A 23,127-nucleotide genomic window follows, 5' to 3' on the forward strand; every position below is an offset into this window, starting at 1 on the left:
TTTCCTAAGGAGTCACCTCCCATCCCTAGCCAGTCTGGTGCAGAGGATAGACACAAAGGAGAAGGGCTATCCAGGAATGGAACAAAGTGGTTTTCCTTTTCCCTTAGTTTTTCTTTCTTTGAAAAAACTTATTTATTAAGGTGGTTTTGCTCAGTCCAAATAAAACTTAATTTATTGAAGACACCAAACTGGCAACTTTTCCAAGTTCCCAAGATGGGATAAACTGTTGGCAAAAACCCTGCCCCCACCCCAATGCAGTGACAACCATGGAGGCTCCCTCCCTCTCTACCACAGACTGCCACGTGTTCCCTGGGCCGGGGCAAGACAGACCAGAGGTGCAGCCAGAAGTACGCAAATTCGCATTTAAGGCCGAGGTCCTGCCCCACCCGAATAAAATTAATGTGCCCACCCTCCCCAAAACCCACACAGAAAAACTTAAATAAACCCAGCCCAGTTCTGGGCTCTTCCTTCATTTCCGGACGAAGTCCCCAGAGTAGGAGTTGCAGGGAAGAACTTGCCCTGTGGTTCAGGTCCGAGCGAGGGAAGTGGAAACATCGATGGAAGTGGGAACAGGATGTGCCCAACTGCACCCCATGTACCACCCTGAGGCTGGAGGTGTCCACACCGGAGTAGCCAGCGTGCTTCATTATCCCCACAGGCTACTAAACTGCCCGACCCCGGCCCTAAATGCTTGACGGGGAGCACTTTGTCCTAATTAGAGCATCCCAAACAATTGGGCAGTAGGGAACACTGGTCCCCAATAAATAGACACAGGTGCACTGTCACACCCCTGCAAACTTTTTAACCCCTGGTTGCATATGCCCTTCCCAAACGGGAAAGACCTCTCTGCTTTTGCAGCTTGGCAGCATCTCTATCACTTGCTGAGCTGCAGGGTGTCCAGAAGAAGGCGCTTGTGAGCAGGATCCTGCACCCCAGCTTCCTCCAGGTCTTCCTCAGTGATATCACTGCAGGAGTTAAGAGAAGTTGGGAGATGGGATAGGAGGTCCTAGCGCCCCCGCAATCCCACCCTTGAGGCCAGACACCCCACCCTATCCACCTCCAGCCCCGCCCCCACCTGAGAAACTCCAGGTCGTCCCAGCCATTGTGCACCAGGCCCTCCTCATAGCGTTCCAAACCGATGGCCCGCAGCCAGGCACCCATGCCCGCCTCTCCCAGCCCGCTGGCCCGCCCGCCCTGCGGGCACGGAGCCTGAGGGAATACAGCATGTTAGGGGGAGAACTAAGGGTGGCTCCTCACAGAAACACATGCAAACAGTCACATTCTACCCGTGCTCTAAGGAGAAAGGCAAGGAATGAAGCTGGTCCATGTGCCCCCCCCAAAAGGCCCATTATCCAGCTACAAGCAAAGGGAGCTGTGGACACCAGTGAGTTGAGTGACAGGATGAAGGAACACTGCCCACCAGGTACACACAGCCAGCTAGCTCTGGTCTACACACCTCCTCTGCCAAGTCTTCCTGGATGCTCTCTCGGATGCAGGGTGGAGGGAAGCTGAGGGGACGGCCATAGTCGGAGGGCCCTCGAGGAGGCTGCAATTCCAAGGGGCTGGGGAGCAGTGCTGAGCGTCCAGGCCCAGGAGCATAATCTACCTCACTGAGTGTTTTGGCCATCTGCAGTACTGAGCAAGACTGGTCATCCCCGCTTGCAACTTCCCCCAAAAAAGTACTGGCAGGTGAGGTGCCTGGGGGTAGTGGTGGCCTCGGATGGGCCTTGGGAGGTGGTGGACCACGGGCCTCACCACCGCTTCGGCCCCTGACCACTGGCACCGACAAAGGATCCAGGCTAGGAGGCAGGAAGATGGCTGAGTCTGGCAGTGGTGGAGGTGGAAAATCTGGAGGAGGCAGTGTGCCCCCAGAATCCTCATCCGATGAGCTTCCCTCTCCCCCACGAGTGGTCCGGTGGCGCCCAAGCTGTGGAGCAGGCACTGTGATGGCCACTTTGTTCTTGGTGGCAGGTAGGACAGGGGCCCTGGCAAGTGAAGGTGGCTCCAGGGGCAGCAGCTGATGGGGGACCCCTTCCAGGACATAGTAGGCAGGGTTATTGAAGCTGTTCTTGGGTGGAGGAGCTGCCACGCCTTCCAGCTCAGCTGTCCCCTCTGGCTTCAACCTAGTTTGGGAGCAGGAAAACTTTCAGGACCCAAAGTGAAGACAATGGGGTACAGGGGAGGGAGCTGGGGAAAAGCGACCAGGGTCCTGGTCCCAGAGGAGCACATGACCTTGAGAAGTCACTGGCTCACTCTGAGCTCTTGATTTCCTGATCTCTAAGATGGGAGGGTGAGTGTGGAAGGCAAAGCCCTAACCCTCCTCACTTGCTCATTCTCAGATCTTTTATGCTTTTATGACTGAAACTTGAGTGGAAATGGGTGGAATGGGTGATAAAAGCATCTGGTAAGGGTGACCAAAGAGATCAGAAAGCCTCCAGGAACAGGTGAGTACCCTCCTGCAGAATCCTACCCAGGTTCAGGTTGGCGTTTTACCTGCTAGTTCCCCATTAGACAAACCCTCACGATTTAGCCCAGGTTAACCTCCAATTCTCAATCCTCCTGCCTTAGTCTTTCTGGGTTCCGAGAGTGGTGTATGCCAAGATACCCAGGTCCAGGACATTGCTATGTGGGAGGAAGTCTCCAGGCCCATTAGGTTTGGATGACTTATTAAACTTTCCTATCCACATCCTCAGAACCTTTGCTAATACTTATGGACACGGCACAAACTATCGGAAACTAAAAATAGCCCGGAAAGAAGCATTTGTCAGACTTTTGGCAATGAACCATTTCCAGTGGGATCTTTCGTTAGGTACAGCCTCGTAGCGTGGACTCTGAGAAATCTCAGGGTGAGCTGGGGCCTTCTCCAAACAACTTCAGGCTTTGTTTGTTTTTGTTTGTTTCTTTTGGTTGTTGCATTCATTTGTAGCTGAAAATGACTGTGAACACCTAATCCTCCTGCCCCATCTCCAAACACTGAGATTACAGGCACAGCAATGGACTACAGCAGCGTCAGGGGATAGCAAGCTTCTCCTCTCACCTGGGGTTCAAGGGCTCCTCTCTAGGGGCCGCTCGGGGAGGGGCTGGGGGCCTGCCAGTTGGTGGTGGCTTTTCAGGCTCTTCAAATAACTTGGAGAGTGGACAGGGGGCCTCTGTGGAAGCTGGCTTGCGGCTCCCAGATCTGCCGGGAGGACAGAGAAGGAAGATGATATGGAGCTGCCAGGAGCTCCCAAGTGTCCTTCGTGTGATACTCGGCATAACCCTAGCTCACCTGTGTTCCTGGCTGCCTCGGGACACTGAAGGAACCTTGCTTTTGGCTCCTGTTTCATCTTTATCAATGCTGATCCATTCTGGGAAAACACAGAGAAGGGAAACGTAGCAAGGACTTGGGGACCTGGGTCCTAGGAATAGTAACGGGCACTCGGAGTATCTAGTCCCTTCCCAGCTGACCCTCAGGGCAGACCCACTCAGTCATAGCTGCAGAACCTTCGAGTACCACAAGACTCCAGCTTGCTGCCCACCCTGGGTCTACCCCTCCTACACCTGGCTCACACCACCACCTCGCATGCCCCACACCCTGCCCAATGGAGCCCCCACCATAGAGCCGCTCACGGGTGCCCAAGCGCTCTGTGGGCACCCGCACCTTCATGGAGCCACGGATGTTGCCTGTCTCCTCTCCGCGGTGGGACAGGAAGGTCAGGAACTGCTGGGCCGTGCTGCCGATCATGGATTTGAGCGCGACCACACACTCTCCTGAGGAGGAGATACAACACACCAACAAATTGCCAGGCGTTTCTAAGGTGCTACCTGGTTCCCTGTACCCCTGGGTACCTCTTGTCCCTCACCATAGGATTCATAGCCATCCATGGACTTGACTGTGAGCAGGAGATGCTGGTCCTGCAGGTACTCGATGTCAGCCAGAATTGGCTTAAGCTGAGGAACAAAGAGGCCCAATGAGGAGCTGTGCCCTAAACACCCACCATGCCCTTCCCACAGCAATCGGGGCCCCACTCACCCCTTGCCCTAAGGCTTGTTCATGCTCACTCTTAAAGACACAGCCCTGCATGGCCTTTAATATCATTTAACATAACTTTAATTAATTTTCTGTGCCATCAATGGACAGTACTAGACATTTATCAAAGGTTCAGAAAGTATTTGTTAAACAAATGAATAAACAATCTACAACTTGGTCCCACAGCTCCCAAAGATGCAACTGTCTATCCTTACTTGTGTCCAAAAGCGCACACACACCCGCTAGGCTTTGCTCTACATCTTACTCTCTGTACCTCTCTATCTACAAGTCTGGACCCTTCCTACAGCCTCACCGTGGGCAGCTGGCGGGAGGACCACTGCACTTTGAGGAAATTGATGTTGTCACTGCTCTGAGCGTCATTCTCGAAGCTCTTCTTGTACTCTGGGGTGAAGGTGGGAGGACCCAGCTGAAGGGCTGACCACTCTGAGCAGCCTTCGGCATCCCACTCTCTTGGCCCACAGCTAGTAATGGCCCCCTCTGACCTTCCAAGCAGGTAGAATAGAACTCAATGAAGAACTTGGTGCGGCTGGCTGTCTTCACAATGGCCTCAATGCTCTCAAACTCAATGTAGGCCTGGTCTGAGGTCTTAGAGAGCCCTGAGGGAGCGAAGAAAGAACTGTAAGCAAAAGGGTCAGGATACTGAGCTTAGGACAGAAAATGAGGGGCCCCGGCAGATCAAACAATAAGGCAAAAAGCAGTCTCCCAGTCCTAAGCCAACAGAGAGATCTACAAACCCAAACCCAGGGCAAAAAGGGATGCCAAGCATGGAAAGTTCATGTCAGAGGGTATACCACACCTGCAGGCATACTCAGAGCATATGTGTGACAGATACAGACACAGCCTCACACATCATAGGTTCAGAAACAACCCTGCACTCACACAAACACACCGAAATACATGATGATCGAGCCCATCACATCCCTAGGCCCTCCCACACGTCTCCACATCAGGACAGGCACCTTTCTTGGAGATGAACTGGGAAGTAACTCCAACCTCAAATGTTCCAAACACAGGAGAATGGTCGCTGGTGACGATGTCATCAGTGCAACCTATTCAAGGGGACAGGAATAGGAGCTCAAGAGAACTATTCCTGGTCTCTGTACCACTTCCCAAAAGAGGGCTGAGGCAGGACAGTGACCACCAGTGCCTCCCATCATCCTTGCCCAAGGCTCTGACCATAGGAATTGCACATGATGTGGGTTTCAGGATAGGATTTCCATAGAATCCGGTCACACCACGAAGGCACATTGGTCCGGACCTGTAACAGGAGTGGCAATGTGGTTAGCCCCGTCAGCTGGGAATTGCAATATGGGTTCCACCCAGAGCTGACAAAACCCTACTCCTCTTCTATTACTGAACCCAGCACCTGCCTTCTTCCTTGGATTCCCAAAATAGCCAACATCACCCCCAAAGGCCTCAGGGAAGCCGTATAAGCTGAAGTAGTAATTGCAAGACCCAGCTCTTTGACGTCCCATTTCCTAACTCCTGGAAAGCAGAGGGAGGGGTCCCCCAATCTATATTTTTCACTCACCCCCGTTGGCTTCTGCTTGTGCCAAGCATATGTGTCCCTGGAGCCCCGCTCATAACGGTAGGTGGGTGGGAAAGATATCTCCTCCTCGCCTAAAGAGAGCAGAGGACACATGAAGTCCATGGCTCCAAGGACCCGGGTGTATTTCAAGCCCCGGGGTCATCACTGACCATCACCAGGCCCTCACTCACTGAATCGAAGGAAGACCTTGTGCTTCTCCCGCTCCAGGTTGAGCTGGTCCACCCTGAGCAGGGGCTCAAACTCTCTCCTACTAATGTAGTTCAGGATCTCCTGGGGTGCAGATACAAACGCCAGAGGCTTGCCTCTCAAGGAGAACCACGCAAGCCTCCCTCCCAATGCCCTCCTTTACAGCCACCCTCTGGGCCCTGCTGGCACCTGGATATCCATGTCTAGGCGGTAGTTAAGGTCCCCAAACCAGAAGAGATGAGTAAATCGCAGAGAGATGTCAAAGGCACTGAGCTGCCGATCACCCAACGAGAGCAGACGCAGAATGTCTAGGTAGTTCTGGTTACGCCTACAGTAGAGGGGCAAGGCAGATATCCAGAGTCAGAAAGGAGGCAGAACATAAAAGTGATAGTCGTTGGGGTCAGGGATGGGCAGGGTTGAGGGTCCCTACGGATGAAGAAAGTAGAGAGGGACAAGGCCACGGTCAGGCATAGACAAGAGGGGTCCTAAGAAGATGGGAGGTCTCTAGGAACAGGAACGAGAGAAGTCAAAGGCTGGGCAATGGGAAAAGGGTTTCAGGAAACAGGAGGATAAGAAAAGAGATATGAGAAAAGTCTCTCACCGGGTAGTCTTCTCATTTCCTGAAGTGAGATGGCAATTCACGAAGCCAAATGAAGTGCCATTGAACATGAAGGAAACACCCACAGCTCCCTTGTTCCCTGTCAGGACAAGAAAAAGAAGGCTGAAGAGGGACCACATAAAGAGGAATCCCAACTGTCCCTATCCCTCCAAACAGCAGTCAGCATCCTTCCTTCCCAGAACAGACAGACAGACACGCACGAGCACACACACCTTCACTAGGAGTCTCCGTTGGGGCTGGGAGAGATTTAGAATGAGAACATACGAAGTTCAAAGTGTCTCATATGAGAGAAAACTGAAACCAGGCAGAAGGGGGGACCTTGAAAAGGACCCTCGCGCCTACTCCTGCTCACCCAGGGTGTTGGCGATGCCAGTCTTCACACTGGAAGTGCTGACGTGGCTGATGCGGTTCTCGTGCTCTGGCTTGACCAGCACTGCCACCTTGATATTCCACAGTGACTGCATGGCAATCTACGGGAAGAACGGGTGATGCTGGCCCAAGTCAAGGTCTCTGGCTGCATTCCGCGGCCTATCATCTACACTGTAAACAAGAACAGCATCCCTTCCCATGGCATGAATAACTCATAAAATTCAACTTTAGTCTCCCAAAAGAAACATCAGGACTTTGAGGAAAATTCATGTGAACAGCACTCCCCAGAGCCAGCCAAGAAATCAAACAGAAAACACAGGTCTGTGGGAACACGAGATCAGGAAAGATAGCCCTCTCACCGGGCGGTAGTCCAGATCTGTGAGCTCCTTGAGGCCCCCACGCAACAGATCCAGCCACTCTCTGTCACCCACTGAGTTCTCCTGGGTCCCAAAGACATAGATATCATGGGGTATAGTCACTGTGACCTCATCCAGGGCCTTCCCCAGTCCCTTTGATGTGAACCAAGATGTCACATTTTTTGGAGGTGGTACACTTCCTAGAGAGGGGGGCAGCAAGAATTAGAGGAGTGTGGGTCATGCCCCAGTCCCAGGCCAGCCTCCTCCCCAACTATAACCCCGGGCCTGACCCATGTTCCAGGTGCCTATGAAGACAGAGATCATGTCTGGCTCATCCTGCTTGGAATGCTTGTTCTTCATGAGCTGCAGAAGCTGGCAGAAGGCTTCCCGCTTCTGGGGGCAGGGGCAGGGGGGAACATAGCAGCCAGTCACGGGCAGTACGCACTCACCAGTCCCTTCCACGGGGACGCCCCAATTTGTGGCAGGTATCCTGAGTTCTTCCCACCGCACACACACTATGAAAACACTAGCAATTGCTTCCTGAATACTGATCAAAAACGAGTACTTGAATCCAACCTCGGGCTACCTATTGTCAATATACGCCCTACCAAAAGCAACAGGCCCGTACCTCATATTCCAGTAGGAGATATCCTCTGGACACTCCAGTAGCCCCCAATACCCTGGCACAGGCAGCAACTCACCCGGGCACTGACAAAGATGAAGTCCTTGCGCTGGGTCCGATCTTTCTCCTTTTCAAACACAACACCCAACTTGTTCTGCACGCGCTGGGATTTAATGAGCTGGCGGACTGGGGGAACGAAAGAGGAGTCACACAAACCTGTGCCATCAAGCTGCCCACCTCTCCCAACTCTGCCTCTAGCTCACTTCGGTCATGTGTGAAGGTCGTCCAGTCCTCCTGGGAGTCCCGCTGTCTCCTCAGCAGCACCAGCCTCCCACCCTCCACATCCACGCTCAGTGTGAACTTCTGGGACTTCCCAATCTTGGTCAGATCACCCAGTGTCACATCTAGCTTCACCTGTAAGACAGTAATGGAAAGGCTGCCGACAAAACCTTAGACGGATGGTGCCCCCTTCGCCTCCAGCGCCTTCTGCGCTGTGTGGCCCCGCCTGCCATGTACCTCAAAGGCCTGCACAGGGATGGTCTTGGCCTTTCGTGTGGGAGGCTGCAGTGGAGCAGGGGGTGCTGTGGAGCTCATGTCCTGCAGTGCCTTTAGGGCCTGGAGGGGTAGGGAAAGTGAGGTAAGGAGACAATGTACAGTGCAGGGCCCAGGATGCTGGGTAAGTGTCTGCAAGGGCAAGTAAGGGCAGGACAGTCCACCTTCTTCTGGATGCCTGACAGGAAGTCCTTCAGCACAGACAACTTTAGCACAAGGCTCTCCAACTCTTGCTCTCCAGTCTGTGGTAAGCTCTGAGGGGAGAAAAATAAGGGTGGTAGACAAAGTTCCTAAGCAGAAGGCCCATGTACAGCTCCAAGGTATGCCCCACCTCCTGGAGGCCTCCCTCCAGTCCCACCTGCTGCTGCAGAAGGCGAGTCACCATGGGTGAGCTCTGCTGGTCAAACACCTTTGACAGGATCTCCAGACCTGACAGGACCTTGTCTACTTCACTAGGGGAGACACAGAAGTCAGACTATGTACCCTAACCGTCACTCAGGGAACATGGCATTGAGCGTAGCATTTCCACATTCAATACCTGTGCAGCCTTCGGCATGAAGTGACAAGGGTACGGGTCAGGTGGGGCAAACTGCTGGCTCCGCCTCGTACAGCCTCCAGGTCCAGCCCGTAGCTGCCCTTCAGATACTCATGTGACACAGTGCTGAGCCCATTGGGGGTGCTTCCAAGAGAGACCAGAGTCAGAGGCGGTCCTCCTGACTGCCAAAGCACCCCTGCTCCATCCAGCACATCAAGTACTGGAGGCAGCTAGAGGGGAATATGCCAGAGTTTCTGTCTCTGGAACTGAGATGGGATGGGGTCCCAGGAGGGGGGCTTGGACAGTCAAATGGGGAAACAATTCTTAGAGAAGGGACTTCCTGCTCAGCAGAGGGGACTGGGAGGGTCTTACCTCTCAGCTGCTGGAGTTGTAGGAGTCTCAGGGGGTTGCAGGGGGCTGCTGGGCCCAACAGGGGCAGAAATGCTCGTAGAGCCAGAGCGTGGTGGCAGTGGGGGCTTCTCATCCTCCACATCTGTGGACAGGGAACAGTGGGACAGCAGTTGAGACCATGTTATATGACAGGGATCTGCCAGGGCTGTCAGAAACGTCCACGGACAAGAAGACATGGTCAGGGAGAGTAGGCCTTCAAGGAGGTAGGGATGGGAAGAAACAGGGAGAGTCAGGCCTGGCAAGGAGAGGATTTTCTTTTCTCCTTTGCAAGCATGTGAATACATGTTAGCGCGCCCGTGTGTGTGTGTGTGTGTGTGTGTGTGTGTGTGTGTGTGTGTGTGTGAGAGAGAGAGAGAGAGAGAGAGAGAGAGTGTGTGTGCGTACGTGCGTGCGCACATCTACGCTTAAGATTGATATTGAGTGGCTTCCTCCATCACACTTCACCTTATTTATAAACTGAAGGATTCCCTGCCCAAGGCTACCACACCTTCCCACCTTTTATGTGGGTTCTGGGGATCTGAACCCCACTCTCATCCTGACACCCACTGAGCCACCTCCCCAGTCCAAGGGATTTCTCCAGCTGTAGGAGAAACAATACCTGAGGCGTCTCGATCGTCAGGTGGGTCTGGCTCTCTCTCCCCCTCCACGGGCAGCAGCAGGGCACAAACAAGACCCTGGTTGGGTTGAGCGTACAGCCCTATCAGCTCACCCAGGGTCTGGAATCGGCGCACAGGGACACCCTGTGAGGTCTGAAGAACAAGGATGGCAGCGTCAGCCAGCAGGTCCCCAAGCCCGAGGCTAAACCAAAATTAGAGGTCACGGTCTGAGCTCCTACCTGCACAGCCAGGAAGTCCTCTCCATCTGGCAGAATGCGGTATGTGTGCACATGCTTTTGATACCTAGTGCAAAGCAGGGACCAGAACCTGTCAGCCCCAGGCTGGAGTCTGAATAGCAACGATTTCTTCTCCTTCTTCCTACTTACTCCTGTCACTAGGCTCAGCCTCTGGCCCTCAGCTTGGGTTCTCTAAAACCACTTGTCCAGGCTGCACAGGGTTAATGACGGTGCACCCAACTTCCACCCTCTTAGTATTGTCCACAGGAGCAGGACTAACCAGGCCCCCTCCCCACTCTCAGACCTACACAGCCTCCACACCCACCCACTGCAGGGCCTGAGAAGCAACAGGCAGCTAGCTCTTTTGTGGCCTCTACAGCTGTCTAAACAGCTCCTCTGAGCTGTGGTAGCAGTCTGGGCCCCCCGCCAGAGTAAAAGTCCTCAGAAGCCTGGTTAGCGCCTATCTGCATGCATGGGCAATGTGCTAACACACATGTAAGGCTTTGTCTGTTTATGCTGGTGTCTGGCTCCACTGGAGCTGGATTGCCAGGGGCAGTTTTACAGGGGATTGTGGGGGCATCAACCTAGGGCTTTGGTTTCTGTTTTTCTCAAGCATCAGAAAACTGGAATGACCCAAGGGGGATGGATCCCTACGGAATTCTCAGCTTCTAGAAACCCCAAGCCAAGAGGGGTGCTGACAGATGGCGGCGGCAGCTGAGCAGGTAACAGCTGATCCAGACACATACTAAGTGGGGGATGGAAGGCTTCTTTGGCCTCCACACCTCAAAGAGGTACTGGGGTCTCTGTCCATGCTGGGCAGAAGCAGGTGCAAGCTCCAGAGAGGACCAAACACCACAAGGTCATTTTCTCTCTAAAGCTAGCCTACCTGAGTTAGGGGAGTCACTTGGTGGTGTCTGGAGCTGTGCTTATAACAATAATACACCCTAATAGCCAAACCCTGACTGTGTTATGCACCCCACATTTCGAATTCACACTGTAGATACTAATATTTCCATTTTCAAGATGAGAAAACTGGGGTTCAAAAGGAAAAATTATTTACTCAAGGTCCTAGAACAAACAAAAGGCAATACTACTGGCTAGTACCTAAAACCAGGGCAGGGCAGAAGCCAGTTTGTCTGCAGGGCAGGGGTGTGCCTTGGATGTTATTTGTGTACACGTGTTGTGTATATAGGTAAGCATGGATTTGAGAAGCCTAAGAAATCCGCCCACTTCTGATCCCTTCTGCCAGGCTCCTGAATGCTATCCCTCCTCCACACACAAAACCCCTACATCCCCAAATGCCTTCTCCTGACAATGGAACCAGGATCTCTCTTCATTGGGACAATAGTTCCTCAACCAGACTAGGGCTGCAGCTGTCCCCTCCCACTCGGACAGCTGATCCAGCACCTGCCCCTGTCCCCTCCCTAATTAAGGGATCTGTTTAGAGGTGGCTAGGAGGCAGGACTCTTGAGATTTTCTTGGGCATAAGATATCTGGCTTTCGTCTCTCCACACTGAGTGGGCCTCTGACTTTGCAAAAGCTGAGATTTATAGGACCCCTCACTCAGCAGGTCAACTGTCTTGGCCAGAGTCCTCAGTGTCTGCACTACTAGCGGTTGGAACCCCATAATCCTTTGTTGTCTTAGTTACTGCCAGATATGTAGCAGCATCTCTGCTTCTATCCACCAAATACCCACAGCCCCATCCCAAGTGTGAAAATCAAAAATGGTCCCTGTAGGCTGGGCCAGTGTATTCCCAAAGATGTGGGGGGTAGACGATGTGGGGAGGACAGAGGAAGTGTTCTCACAAGACCTCAACACAGCAGTGCCTGACGCTTCCTACAGAGGCCACTCAGTGTTGAACTGTGGAGCAGGGAGTACAGTTTAGCACTTGGGAGGCAGAGGCAGGTGGGTATCTGAGTTCAAGGTCAGCTGGTCTACAAAGTGAGGACAGCCAAGGCTACACAGAAGAAACCTTGTCTCAAAAAAAAAAAAAACAAAAAAAAAAACACTGCAAAACTGAAAAACACACACAGCTACCAGGTACAGCCACAGTACCAGGCCCACTAAAAAGCCTGCCAAGTCTAGCTTACACTCAGCACTCATTCATGGCCAATTAACTAGAGCTCAATCCAAAGCCAAGACTCACTCATTGATTCCTGAAATGAAAGTGCTTTCCACACAGCTTCACCCTGCTGCCTCCCCAAGTCCTCTCAACACCCACTATTCCACCCTACCCCAGAACCATATACAGCCGCAAACTCCTAAGGAATTGCTGGGCATCCAAACACTGATCCCTCTGCCCCCTACTGCCTACCACTAAGTGTTTTTAAAAGAACTGCACGCACGGGAAACAAGCATTCTTTCCCCCGTGCATCTGACGCACGGGCAGTCTAAGCCACAGACTGCCAGCATTTCTTCCTATCACACCCACCCTGGGCTTAAGAACTCTGGCCTCAGGCTCCAGAAACTGCTCTCAGACAGCAGGAAGTGCTTCCCTGTCTCCTTCCTCCACCCAGCAAGAAAGTCAAGGTCTCCTCTCGGGTGGAGGCGGGGCTGCAGCCCCACAGCTCCAGTCTCCCCACTACCACGATTACCACCACCACCAAGGAACACTCCGGCATAACCCGCCCTACTCACAGGACGCAGAGTGCGAAGGCCCCCGCCACGCTCTCGCTGTCTCGCACCAGGAAGCTGCCATCGCGGCCCGCCCGAGCCAGCAGCTCCTCCGCAGCAGCGCGGCTCAAGTCGCGGTGATACCAGGCAGGGGCCGGGCTTCCCAGCGCGCCCCCGGGGCCCGGCGCCCCACACACCGAGGCCATGGCCCGCCTAGGGCTCAGCGCCGCCGATGCCTGCCGCCCCGCGCCATCCGCCCGGGGAAGCTTGGAGTCGAGGCTGGGGCCGTGCCCGGGTCCCGGGCCTGAGGATCCACCAGCCCGAGATCGAGGCTCTACGCCTGGCCGCACCGGCCGCCTCGAACTCAGCGCAGCAGCCGCCGCCAGCAGCGCCGGCCCCAACTTGAAGAGAAAGAAAGAAAAGTTTGTTCAGAGGCGGCGGGGGAGGGGCAGGAGCGACACTACGAGCCTGCCGGTCCCCTCCCCCCTCTACTCGGCCGAGGGCCCAGGCCGCCCCTGCCCCCAACCTCTCAGCAAGGACGATGCCCCCACAAGTCCTACAGGGCTCGCACCTCCCCAAACCCCGCAATTATCTTGTCCCCCCACCTCAAGAAGATCCAGTTCCCCGGACCCAGTCCGGGACAATTTGAGAGTCCCAGATCCCGGTGAATTAAACCCTTCCAACTATTCGCAATGAGATGACCCTTAATCCCTATAACAGTCTGATTCTACTACACGTCCTTTCTACTCGGCACCCCCACAGCTTTGCGGAATCAGGGTTCTCAAAGGAAGGCACCGGGATGAATCTCTCCAACAAATATCCCTATCATCTATGCGTACAAGTTCCCCCAACTCTTGTGGGGGATCACGATCAGAGCCCCTTCGACCTGAACCCCTAAACTCCGGTCCCTGACACATAACACAAGACCCCATCCAAGGAGATCCGATTACACACGCACACGCACGCGGTCCAATATCCTCAAGTTCCACACGCACGGGTCCCCGCAGGCCCTCCAAGCCTGGCAGAGCCCTTCCCCCATCCCCGCCAAGTTCCCTGGCACCACGCCCCACACCCGCAGTCCTAGACCGGGGGTACCCCTCCAGACCATCTAGAAAAAAAGCTCCCTTAAGTCCCAGTGCCTCGGCCGCCTCGCACAGGCCGCACCTCTGGGGCGACTCGGGTGACTCCTAGCCGGGGAAAGACGTCCCGGACTCCCCGAGGCCACTTAAGATGGCCATCCGCCGCCACCGCGCACCCCGCGCCTTCCGCCCCGCCCGAGCCCCGCCCCCGGAGCCCGGACTGCCCCGCGCCCCGCCTCGCCCGCCCGCGTCCCGGTCCCCGCGCCGCGCCCGCAGAGTGACCTCGGGCCGCTCTCGGGTCTCCCCGCGTCCCGGCTCCCGACAACTGGGGTAGCGTTCCGAGGGCGGACTCGTGGAGGCTCTGCCTTAAAAGCTCCGGCCTGGCCCGCTGCGGGCGCTCCCGGACGGCGGCTATTTTTATTATTAATTAAGGAGTAAAGAAGGTGACAGCTGTGTAAACTGTAAAGCGCGACTGGGGACTGAACGGTATTATTAGCACCGCCCCCGCCTCGGCTACTCCCTCCGAGTCAACAAACTTGCGACTTGGCGGGCCAGGTGCGAGCGGGGAGCTCCGGAGACCCCGGTCGCCGCGACCTCCCATCCTCCCACCCCTGGGGCGGAAAGGGGGAGCGGCGGGAGAAGATGGGGCGGAACCCAAACGGGGCTCTAGCCCGCCCCATTTTCCCCCTAAAAAAAGACCTGGACGGTGATGGAGTCTCCCGGGATTTCTCTTCCTGCCCCGCCCCTCTGCCCCCTAGTTCCTTAAAGGCGCAGGCCTCCAGCCGTTCGTCTTCAGCCTCCAACTCCCGGGAGACTGCCTGAGCATCCCTTTAATCTAGGAGAGTACTTTCGCTTTGGTAAATTGAACCTGTTGACCCAGCCCGGGGTCAGCCCTGTGGAGTTTCCTCTGTTTCGAAGGTGTGTTGGCTGAACCCAGCCTGGAACAAAGCGTGGACGACGTGAAGAGAAGGTCTGTGGGGGCCTTCCTGACCAGATAACTACAATAGCAGAGATCCTCTACCCACCTACCTGTTTCTCTGGTCCTGCCAGGGCTTAAATAAAAACACTCATCCTCCAATCTGTATCCAACTCCTCCTGCCCCTTTTCCCGTGAGGAACTTTAGGTGTGCCTCCTGTCAGGGGCACCCTGGTGTTACGGCCAGAGACCTAGACTATGGATCTGCAATTTAGGCTCTAGCCCCAACAACTGGTGTATTGGTCTCATACCTGTACCTCACAGAGAGTAACTGTCGTAGGGATGTGGAGTTAGAGAAGTTCCCAATGGAGGAAGAGAGGGCACAGCAGGCCCAGAAATCAACTCAAGCTCAGATCCTGGAGGTGTGCAATGACTCAGCAAACAGGGGTCTTACTGTCTCAGGAGGCAGAAGCACCATCCCTACCTATCTCTCCCTACTCTATCTCTTACTTTATAAGCAGCTTTCTTGGTCTAGAGTTTCAGCCACCCAAGGCTACATACATAGGAGATCCGGCCTCGAAGCAAAGAACAAGGAGGAAGAGAAAAAAGCTGTAACAACTCTCCAAAATCACTATCTACAGCCCCCACGAGAACAGGCTGCTAAAGATTGGGTCTTTGGGATGAGACGGCTTAGCAGGTAAAGGTGCTAAGAAGTTAAATTGAATCCCAGGGACCCAGGTGTTGGAAGGAGAGAGCTCCTGCATGTTGTCCCGACTTTACAGCTGTGTCAAGACACCCATGCAGCCGCACACGTGCACACCCCCCGAATAAATACAAATGTAATTTTTTTTTGTTTGTGTTTTGGTTTTTCGAGACAGGGTTTCTCTGTGGCTTTGGAGCCTGTCCTGGAACTAGCTCTTGTAGACCAGGCTGGTCTCGAACTCCCAGAGATCCACCTGCCTCTGCCTCCCAAGTGCTGGGATTAAAGGCGTGCGCCACCACCGCCCGGCACAAATGTAATTTTAACACAGGACAGAGCTGCTCCTGCCTCAGGGAAGCCTGGAAAGGGTTTCTACCTTCAGCATCATCTTCAGGACACAGCACTGGGCAAATGCAAACTTGCATTTCCTCAGTATCCTCAGTCAGGTTCCTAAAGGACTCTTCCTCTTCCGAGGGGCCCAAGCCCAGTCTATCTACATCATGGTAGGCAGTGTGACGTTTTCCCCCTTCCTATTCCCAGTTTTCCCATTGTAAGCTGAGTACGGAGATAAGATATGGGGAATGTGATTTTATTTTTGTTGGAGACAGTGTCTCTCTCTTTAAATTTATTTATTATGTACACAGGGTTCTGCCTGCATGTATATCTGCAGGCCAGAAGAGGGCATCAGACCTCATTACAGATGGTTGTGAGCCACCATGTGATTGCTGGGAATTGAACTCAGGACCTTTGGAAGAGCAGGCAGTGCTCTTAACCACTGAGCCATCTCTCCAGCCCCAGAGACAGTGTTTCTTATATCCCATATTGTCCTCAAATTCTCCATGTAGTCAACAATGACACTGAGCTTCTTATCCTCCTACCTTTTTCTCCCAAGTGCTGGGATTGCAGGCCTATGCCAACACCCTTTAGGATAGAACCTAGGGCTTCTGAATGCGAGACAAACAGTCTTCCAACTGAGTTACAGCCTCAGCCCATGAGGGGATAATGTCTGGGAACTATATAAATAAGAAATCCTGGATCTGCCTCTCACTTGGGGCCCCCCGAAACAACTAGATTCCTACAGAGTACTAATGCTTAGACACTTAGTTCATCCACCTTCTGGGAGGAGGGCACTAACTACGAGCTTTTATATGGTGACAAGGGGCATTCAAACACTCTATTTGCTCTGACCCCAAAGGATCTGTCCCCGCCCACCCACGAACTCACAATGACTACAGTTCATTAGACCTAGATGTGCGCAGATTTATTAGAAATGACTGTTGTAGGAAGCCCGAGCCCCATTGTGGAGCAGGAACTGGAGGCAGAGGAGTGAGATGGAAGCAGGCTTAGGACTTCCTCTTTCTTGATAGAGAAGACTGACCTCAGCCAAGGAGCCAGAATGACAGCACTGGGGCCAGGCTGGGCACAAGAGGCACCACTGATTGGGGAACAGCCCCAGCTGACACAAGGGAAGCATAGAAAGCCGCCACTTCCTCATTGGGATTGCCCTGGGCTGGGTCGAACCACATCTGGATGCAGCGGCCACTCCCTCGGCTGTAGTTGCTGACCTTGTAGGAGTGGCTCCAGAGACCCTCGCACAGGCTGGCTGGTGTGGGGAAGTAGTGCTGAAAGGTGCGGCAGGCTGCAGAGGCTGGGCACTTGTTAACGCCTGCAGGCGGAACCATGGTGGACACAGGCCTTCAGCCCTAGGGTCAAAACTCACCCCAGGAATCTTTAATCTCCCTTTTCCAAACCCTAACTCCATCTGACCCCGTGGCCCTTACCTGAGGTCCAGTCCCAGCCTTTATGCCAGTCTGTCTTGCAGGTAAATGAGGTGCGACAGGCTTCCCACCACTCCTGACAGTCCTCTTTGCACAAGGGAACATCCAGGAAACGCTCTTTACGCCAGCTCTGGTCCACCTGGGTAGAGGGGATGTTGACAGCTATAGCAGTAAAGAAACTAAGCCCAAGGGCGCCCTCCTGACGTTTATGAGGGAAGTACCCATTACCTGCTGAATCCAAGGCCCCAGGTTGGGGGAGCACTCATACAGACAGGTATCTTGGATGAAGTGCCGCTTGCAGGCAGGGGTCATCTTGCCACAGTGATCCCAGTTGAAGCTGTACAGACGGGAGTTGTCTTTGTGTATCTCCTGGCTGGTGTTGACTGAGCAGCAGGCGTTTTCCTTCCATGGACTACACTACTTGGGAAAACGCAGGGCTGAGTCTCTGTACCTGCTCTGTATTCCACGTCAGTGTCCAGCCGTGTTTCCCTTGGTCCTCACTTCCTTGCCCTAGATAGGCTGTTCTGTGAACACTGACCAGAGGCCCCTCTCTCTTACCTTCAGGAGTCCCCTTCTCTAGGGAGATTCGGTTGCCACAATACTATGATGAAGCTAGAGGAGCTTTGTCTTTGAGATAATAGTTCTCATTTATATAGCGCCGCACACTTTATAAAAACTCTTTTCAAAAAAACAAAGCTGGGTGGTGGTGGCTCACACCTTTAATCCCAGCACTCGGGAGGCAGAGGCAGGCGGATCTCTGTGAGTTCGAGGCCAGCCTGGTCTAGAAGAACTAGTTCCAGGACAGGCTCCAAAGTCACAGAGAAACCCTGTCTCGAAAAAACAAACAAACAAACAAAAACTCTTTTCATCTGGGCATGTTGGCAACATGCCTGTAATCACAGCATTCAGGAGGCTGAGGATGGAGGATCATGAATTCAAGACCAACCTAGACAACATGGATGAGACTATCTCAAAAACAAACAAAAAATCTAGGTGGTGGTGGCACATGCCTTTAACCCCAGCACTCTGGAGGCAGAGGCAGGCGGATATCTGTGAGTTCGAGGCCAGCCTGCTCTACAAGAGCTAGTTCCAGGACAGGAACCAAAAGCTACAGAGAAACCCTGTCTCGAAAATCCAAAATAAATAAATAAATAAAAAGAAAAAAAAAACAAAAACAAAACAGGCCAATGAGATGGTTTGGTGAGTAAAGAAGGCACTTGCCTTCAAGTCTAAGGACCAGAGTGCAGTCCCAGGACCTACATGACCGAGAGAACTGACTCCTGCAAGTTGTCCTTTGACGTCCTCACATGTGCTATGCATGTATGTGTGCTTCCATGAGCAAGCATGTGTGTATGACACACACACATAGTAAATACATGTAATAAAGGTTGAAAATCACATTCTGTGCTCTTATGAGTTTTTTACAATTTTTTTAAATTTCATGTCTGTGCCTATATGTATGAATGAGCAAATCAGAAGCGGGCATCAAATCTTCCGGAACTGGAGTTATAGGTAGTTGTGAGCTGCCTTGTGCATGCTGGAAATTACATTCTTTAGTCCAGTCCTCCTCAGCAGCAGTAAGTACTCTTAACTGCTGAGTCATCTCTCCAGTCCTGTGTTCAATACTATATAGAATAGATATAGATATATAGATACACATCAATACTATTATACACATTCTAATCTGTATTAGTATATACTAATAATAAAACAATTACTATATATAAATATTAACATATAATCCTGGCATAGACATAGCAATCAATAATAAAATGAACTGTCACAATAAATAAATATAAATAAGGTTTTGGGTTTTTTTTTTGCTTGCTTGTTTTTGAGGCAAGGTTTCACTCTATTTTTGGCTGCCTTGGAGCTCTGTAGATCAGGCTAGCCTTGAACACGTGGAGATCTTCTAGTCTCTGCCTCCTGAGTGTTGGGTTTAAAACTGTGTGCCACCTCACCTGACCATGTTTTTGTATTTGTTTTTAACTTTAAATTTCTTTCCAGAATATAAAAGGGTATTTAAACATTTTTGTTACAAAAAGGCCACACTGAGTTTCCATCTGTTGGCATAAATGTTTATAAACGGTGTGGATAGCAGTCCATACCTGTGGCTCTCACAGAGGGCCTTCCCACTTCTGTGTTTGGTCCCGCTGGCTACTGAGGGTAGAAACCATCTCTCCCGTAGTTTCTGACCCTCCAGATTTCTAGAGCAGCTCTCCCTAGTCCTCCCCGAACCCTGCCATAGGGCTGTGTCTAACTGCTGTGGGTCCATGTGCTTCCATAGACTCTTGATTATCATCGCATGGCCTCTAGGTAGAGGCTCTAAAGAGCGGTGTACCATGGCCACCACCTCACCGCTTTCCCGGCTCCACCATATCATCTCCAACCATCCCCAGCAGTCCAGCAGCAGCTCAGAGTGTGTGTTGTGGGGGGTGGTCTGGCTGCTCACCCCCTCCCCGCGACTTCCTCCTCCCTGAAGACACTACACTCATCAGAACCTGGTCATGCAGCTTGTCTTCCGGGCCCGGCCTTGTCTTGTGGTGCTTGGCATCCATGCAGGTGTTGAGCAGGTCTGCTCTGTCCCGGGCACTGCATGTGGTGGCTATGCAGACCAAAAGCAGCACTGGTGTCTGTTTGTAGGCCATGTCTTTCTGTCTGTGCAGAGAGAGCTATGGTTAGGGAGAGCTAGACACCCCCTTGTTCCCTGTGGGTGTGTCTCATTCCTTCCCTGCCTCAGACTCTCTGTCCCAACAGTAAAAGATAAGGTCAGACCCTGCTCCTTCAGCACTTAGACCCTGAGACTCCCTAAGCCTGGAACAAAGATCAGCACGAATGCTCTCTGACCCCGTGGCACAGGAGGTTTATAAAAGGAGTTGGGCTTCCCAGGCTGGAAGAAATGTGATGTCTTCATCTTCTTTCCAGACTCTTTGACATGTAGTTCGATGTTCAGGTCCCTGACTGCTTGCTACCTTGAGAAGGGCCAGGACACACAGATTCTTCATCCTGCCACAAGCAAGTTCTCTGCACTCATCCTGTATCAGCTGGGTCATCATGTCAGACTAGAAATCCTGTTAGCCCTGGGGGGGATGTGACCCAGCCCTGCTGAGTTCTGCAGAGTGGCCATAGGATCAAGTGACAGACCCTGCAGGATGGTGTTTGGTCAGAGGGTCGCTTCCTACTTTCCTTCCCTGTTCTCCAAAAGCCCTGCACCCTAGCCTGACCCAGTTTCTGCGGCAAATGCACCAGACCCTTGCTAAGCTCTCAAAGAAAACACACAGAACAAATTCAGCTGCAATTGGTGGGACATACCTATAATTTTCATATATTGAAGAGGGGGATGAGGCAGAGGAATTGTGGGGTTTAGGTCAGTCTGGGCTACATAGTGATAATTCCCCCACTCCAAAGAGCTGAGGGATAATATAAAAGTCTCTCTTGGGGCTGACAAGATGAAATAGTATGTATGAATGACTTGAGTTCAATCCCTGTGATAGCAGGAAACAACTGACTCCTCACATGTATACGTCCTCAAACACATTCGATCCATCAATAAATGTGAGGCATTTTAAAGATTTGGATTTTAAAAACACATATATGCATACACATGTGCATACTTACATAAATATCCCCTTGTTAGCGCAACTAAACTAACACTGGGGGAAGAACCTGGGGAACACGATGATCCCTCCTCTGCTCCCTCCCACCTTCACCTCACCCTGGCAGATCTTCTCCTTCAGGGCTCCCTCTGTGGAGCACCTAAGCCCCTACCCCTCACCATCTCAGCACACATTGACCCCTTCTGCAGCTAACCTCCCAAGGCACTACATTCAAGGGACAAGTTTTCCCTCCAGTTTCTTCTTTGAGTCATTCACCTTCCTCACAAAAGCCAGAATGATCTGTTTTCTTTTTCCTTTCTTTCTCTCAGTCCTCCCTTTCCCGTTTCTTTTGTTTTTTTTTTCTTAATAATTTTTTTATGTGCATTGGTGTCTTGCCTGCATGTATGTCTGTGTAAGGGTGTCAGATCCCCTGGAATAGGAGTTACAGACAGGTGTGAGCTGTCATGTGGGTGCTGGGAATTAAACCTGGGTCCTCTGCAAGATCTGCCAGTGCTCTTAGCCACTGAGCTGTCTCTCTAGCCTCTTCTTGTTCTTTTTTTTTTTTTTTTTTTTTTTTTTTTTTTAAGACAGGGTCTCTGTGTGGCCATAGCTGGCCTGGAACTTGTTATGCAGACCAAGCTGGCCTGGAGCTCACAGAGCTCATCCTTCCACTTCTTTTCTTATTTTATTTTCCTTCCTCTAGAACTAGTCATGGACCCTAGAGCCTTAAAAACACTAGACCAGAGCTCTTCTGCTGAGCTACATTTCCAGGCCAGAGATTTTAGATTTGTTTTTATTTTAATTATAGTAGGCAAGTGTATCTGCGTGTGGATATGCGCATGAGGGTGCAGGTGTCCTCAGGGGTGAGAGTGCCCTTTCAGAGAGAGGTCCCTTCTCTGAACAAACCGCCCAGTCCCCCTATGTCCTTGTCATCCTTCCCACTTGGAAGACCTTACCTTCTGGGACCAGTGTCCAAGTTGGCCTGACCCTAGGCTAGCAACAGCTCAGAGCCTGGGCAGTCCCCACAGTCTTTGTCCACTGCCGAGCACAGAGGATGAGGGCTTTGGTAAGCACAAAATGAAATATGCCCGCTCATCACTTCCGTTCTTCCTTCTCTTGCAAACCCCACCCTCTTCGGGGCTCCGTGACATCATCTAGTCTTTGCTGTTTTCATTCATCTCTACTTTTGTTCTCCCGAGACAGGGTTTCTCTGTGTAACCGCCCTGGCTATCCTGGAATTCTCTCTGTAGACCAGACCAGGCTGGCCTAGAACTCACAGAGATCCTCCTGCCTCTGCTTCCCAAGTGCTGTGATTAAAGGCGTGCATCACCACTACCCAGCCTTTCTTTTTTTATTTATATATGTGCCCCGTGTCTGTGGGTACCCACAAAGGACAGAAGACAGCACGAGACCCACTGGAGCTGGGCCACCCTAAACGGAGGTGCGCATAACTGTGGAAGCCTCTCCCCAGCCCCCTTTCTGTAGTTCACACACTCAGCATCCACCAATATCTGGACCGCTGCCCATCCCTGAGAGAATCTGAAGTTTGTAGATACTGTAGATGGTTCTTAGGACAAGGCTGGCTTTGGTGCTAAACTGATGGGGGAGTGTCATCAGATGGCGCCCAGATGTGATGGACTAAATCCACTTAAAAATCTGAGAAGGCTTAAAAATAAGGGAGAGAGAGTTTAACACAGATTTTTGCTATTTGTTGGTGGCGTGCTGTAGAGAGATTTCCTGATTCAGCAACAGCAGCAGAAAAAAAGCTGCGTCATTTTAAATTGCGGTTTCTTGGGACTGTGCCACAAGTGCAAACTCTGGCTTTAAAGCATTTCAATTGCTTTTATGGGACTCGATGTTTGTGTTCCCGCTTGGGATCAAAAGGAGAGTGCTCTGAGACCGTGCCAATGGCTCAGCCGCAGCTCAGAGGCACAAGCAGCTCCGCCATGCTAGTGGTGCAATGTGCAAGGATCAGAGGCACTAGTGGCTCCGCCATGTTGGACTGGGCAGGGCCAGCAGGCAGTACCTGTTTTTGACCTAGGAATGTCACAGCTTAGATTCTTAAGCGCCTAGTGATTTAAAGGCACAAATCAAAAGTGCTCCTGGATAGTAAAAAATTGCAGATTCACAATAAAACAGATTCATAAATAAAAGACCACACTGTTGGATAAATGTATGTAGGCTTGGGAGAGAAAAGAAAAAGAATATAGAGAATAAAAGTAATGGTTTTAAAAAAAAGAAGTAAAGTCTTTAAAGAGACAGAGTACAGATAGTTAAGAGATTAAGAGAAATAAAGTAAAAATAAGCCACGTAAAAATGGAAAATTCACAGAGAGTCTGGATTATGTACATTGTGTTTTCTTTAAAATTTTTGACTGTGAAGGA

At 52.0% G+C, this 23,127-nt stretch overlaps 2 protein-coding genes across 5 annotated transcripts; both read right to left on the minus strand.

The window, feature by feature from the left end:
* Positions 1-149: 149 nt before the first annotated feature.
* Positions 150-14,329, minus strand: Inppl1 (inositol polyphosphate phosphatase like 1). Of its 4 annotated transcripts, none has more exons than XM_041676193.1 (29): positions 14,037-14,329; positions 12,700-13,076; positions 10,065-10,128; positions 9,828-9,978; positions 9,191-9,311; positions 8,822-8,962; positions 8,642-8,735; positions 8,448-8,537; positions 8,248-8,346; positions 7,995-8,145; positions 7,811-7,917; positions 7,400-7,502; positions 7,113-7,309; positions 6,737-6,854; positions 6,367-6,463; positions 5,955-6,093; positions 5,750-5,849; positions 5,562-5,650; positions 5,207-5,288; positions 4,990-5,079; positions 4,513-4,626; positions 4,323-4,411; positions 3,843-3,930; positions 3,595-3,750; positions 3,269-3,347; positions 3,038-3,178; positions 1,457-2,123; positions 1,076-1,209; positions 150-965 (listed from the first exon to the last, which is right to left on the minus strand). In XM_041676193.1, exons 2-29 carry the CDS (start codon positions 12,879-12,881, stop codon positions 875-877), a joined length of 3,774 nt encoding a protein of 1,257 aa, XP_041532127.1. In that variant the 5' UTR covers positions 12,882-13,076; positions 14,037-14,329; the 3' UTR covers positions 150-874. The 4 variants fall into 4 exon arrangements, with proteins under 4 accessions (XP_041532127.1, XP_041532126.1, XP_041532128.1 ...); XM_041676192.1 differs by lacking the exon at positions 14,037-14,329 and adding an exon at positions 13,840-13,930; XM_041676194.1 differs by lacking the exons at positions 1,076-1,209; positions 14,037-14,329 and adding an exon at positions 13,840-13,930.
* A 2,290-nt stretch (positions 14,330-16,619) lies between these two features.
* LOC121463900 (folate receptor beta-like) lies at positions 16,620-21,804 on the minus strand. Its single transcript, XM_041676457.1, has 5 exons — positions 21,700-21,804; positions 19,649-19,805; positions 17,376-17,564; positions 17,151-17,286; positions 16,620-17,035 (listed from the first exon to the last, which is right to left on the minus strand). The coding sequence occupies exons 2-5, from the start codon at positions 19,793-19,795 to the stop codon at positions 16,749-16,751; spliced, it is 759 nt and encodes a 252-aa protein (XP_041532391.1). The 5' UTR covers positions 19,796-19,805; positions 21,700-21,804; the 3' UTR covers positions 16,620-16,748.
* Between the last annotated feature and the right edge of the window lie 1,323 nt (positions 21,805-23,127).

Source organism: Microtus oregoni, unplaced genomic scaffold (assembly GCF_018167655.1).
Source record: "Microtus oregoni isolate MIOR12 unplaced genomic scaffold, Mior012 000027F_ref0000203, whole genome shotgun sequence".
NCBI classification, from domain to species: Eukaryota; Metazoa; Chordata; class Mammalia; order Rodentia; family Cricetidae; genus Microtus; species Microtus oregoni.

Bases quoted from the DNA above. Each gene is read 5' to 3' on its own strand.
- Inppl1 (XM_041676193.1), bottom strand. From the start codon at position 12,881: ATGGCCTCGGTGTGTGGGGCGCCGGGCCCCGGGGGCGCGCTGGGAAGC. The intron at 3,751-3,842 runs GTGAGGGACAAG...TCTCCTCCTCAG, and splicing joins GGATGGCTATGAATCCTATG to GAGAGTGTGTGGTCGCGCTC. The intron at 3,179-3,268 runs GTGAGCTAGGGT...TCCTCCCGGCAG, and splicing joins CGAGGCAGCCAGGAACACAG to ATCTGGGAGCCGCAAGCCAG.
- LOC121463900 (XM_041676457.1), bottom strand. From the start codon at position 19,795: ATGGCCTACAAACAGACACCAGTGCTGCTTTTGGTCTGCATAGCCACC. The intron at 17,287-17,375 runs GTAATGGGTACT...CCCTCTACCCAG, and splicing joins TGGGGCCTTGGATTCAGCAG to GTGGACCAGAGCTGGCGTAA. The intron at 17,036-17,150 runs GTAAGGGCCACG...TTCCGCCTGCAG, and splicing joins AGGCTGGGACTGGACCTCAG to GCGTTAACAAGTGCCCAGCC.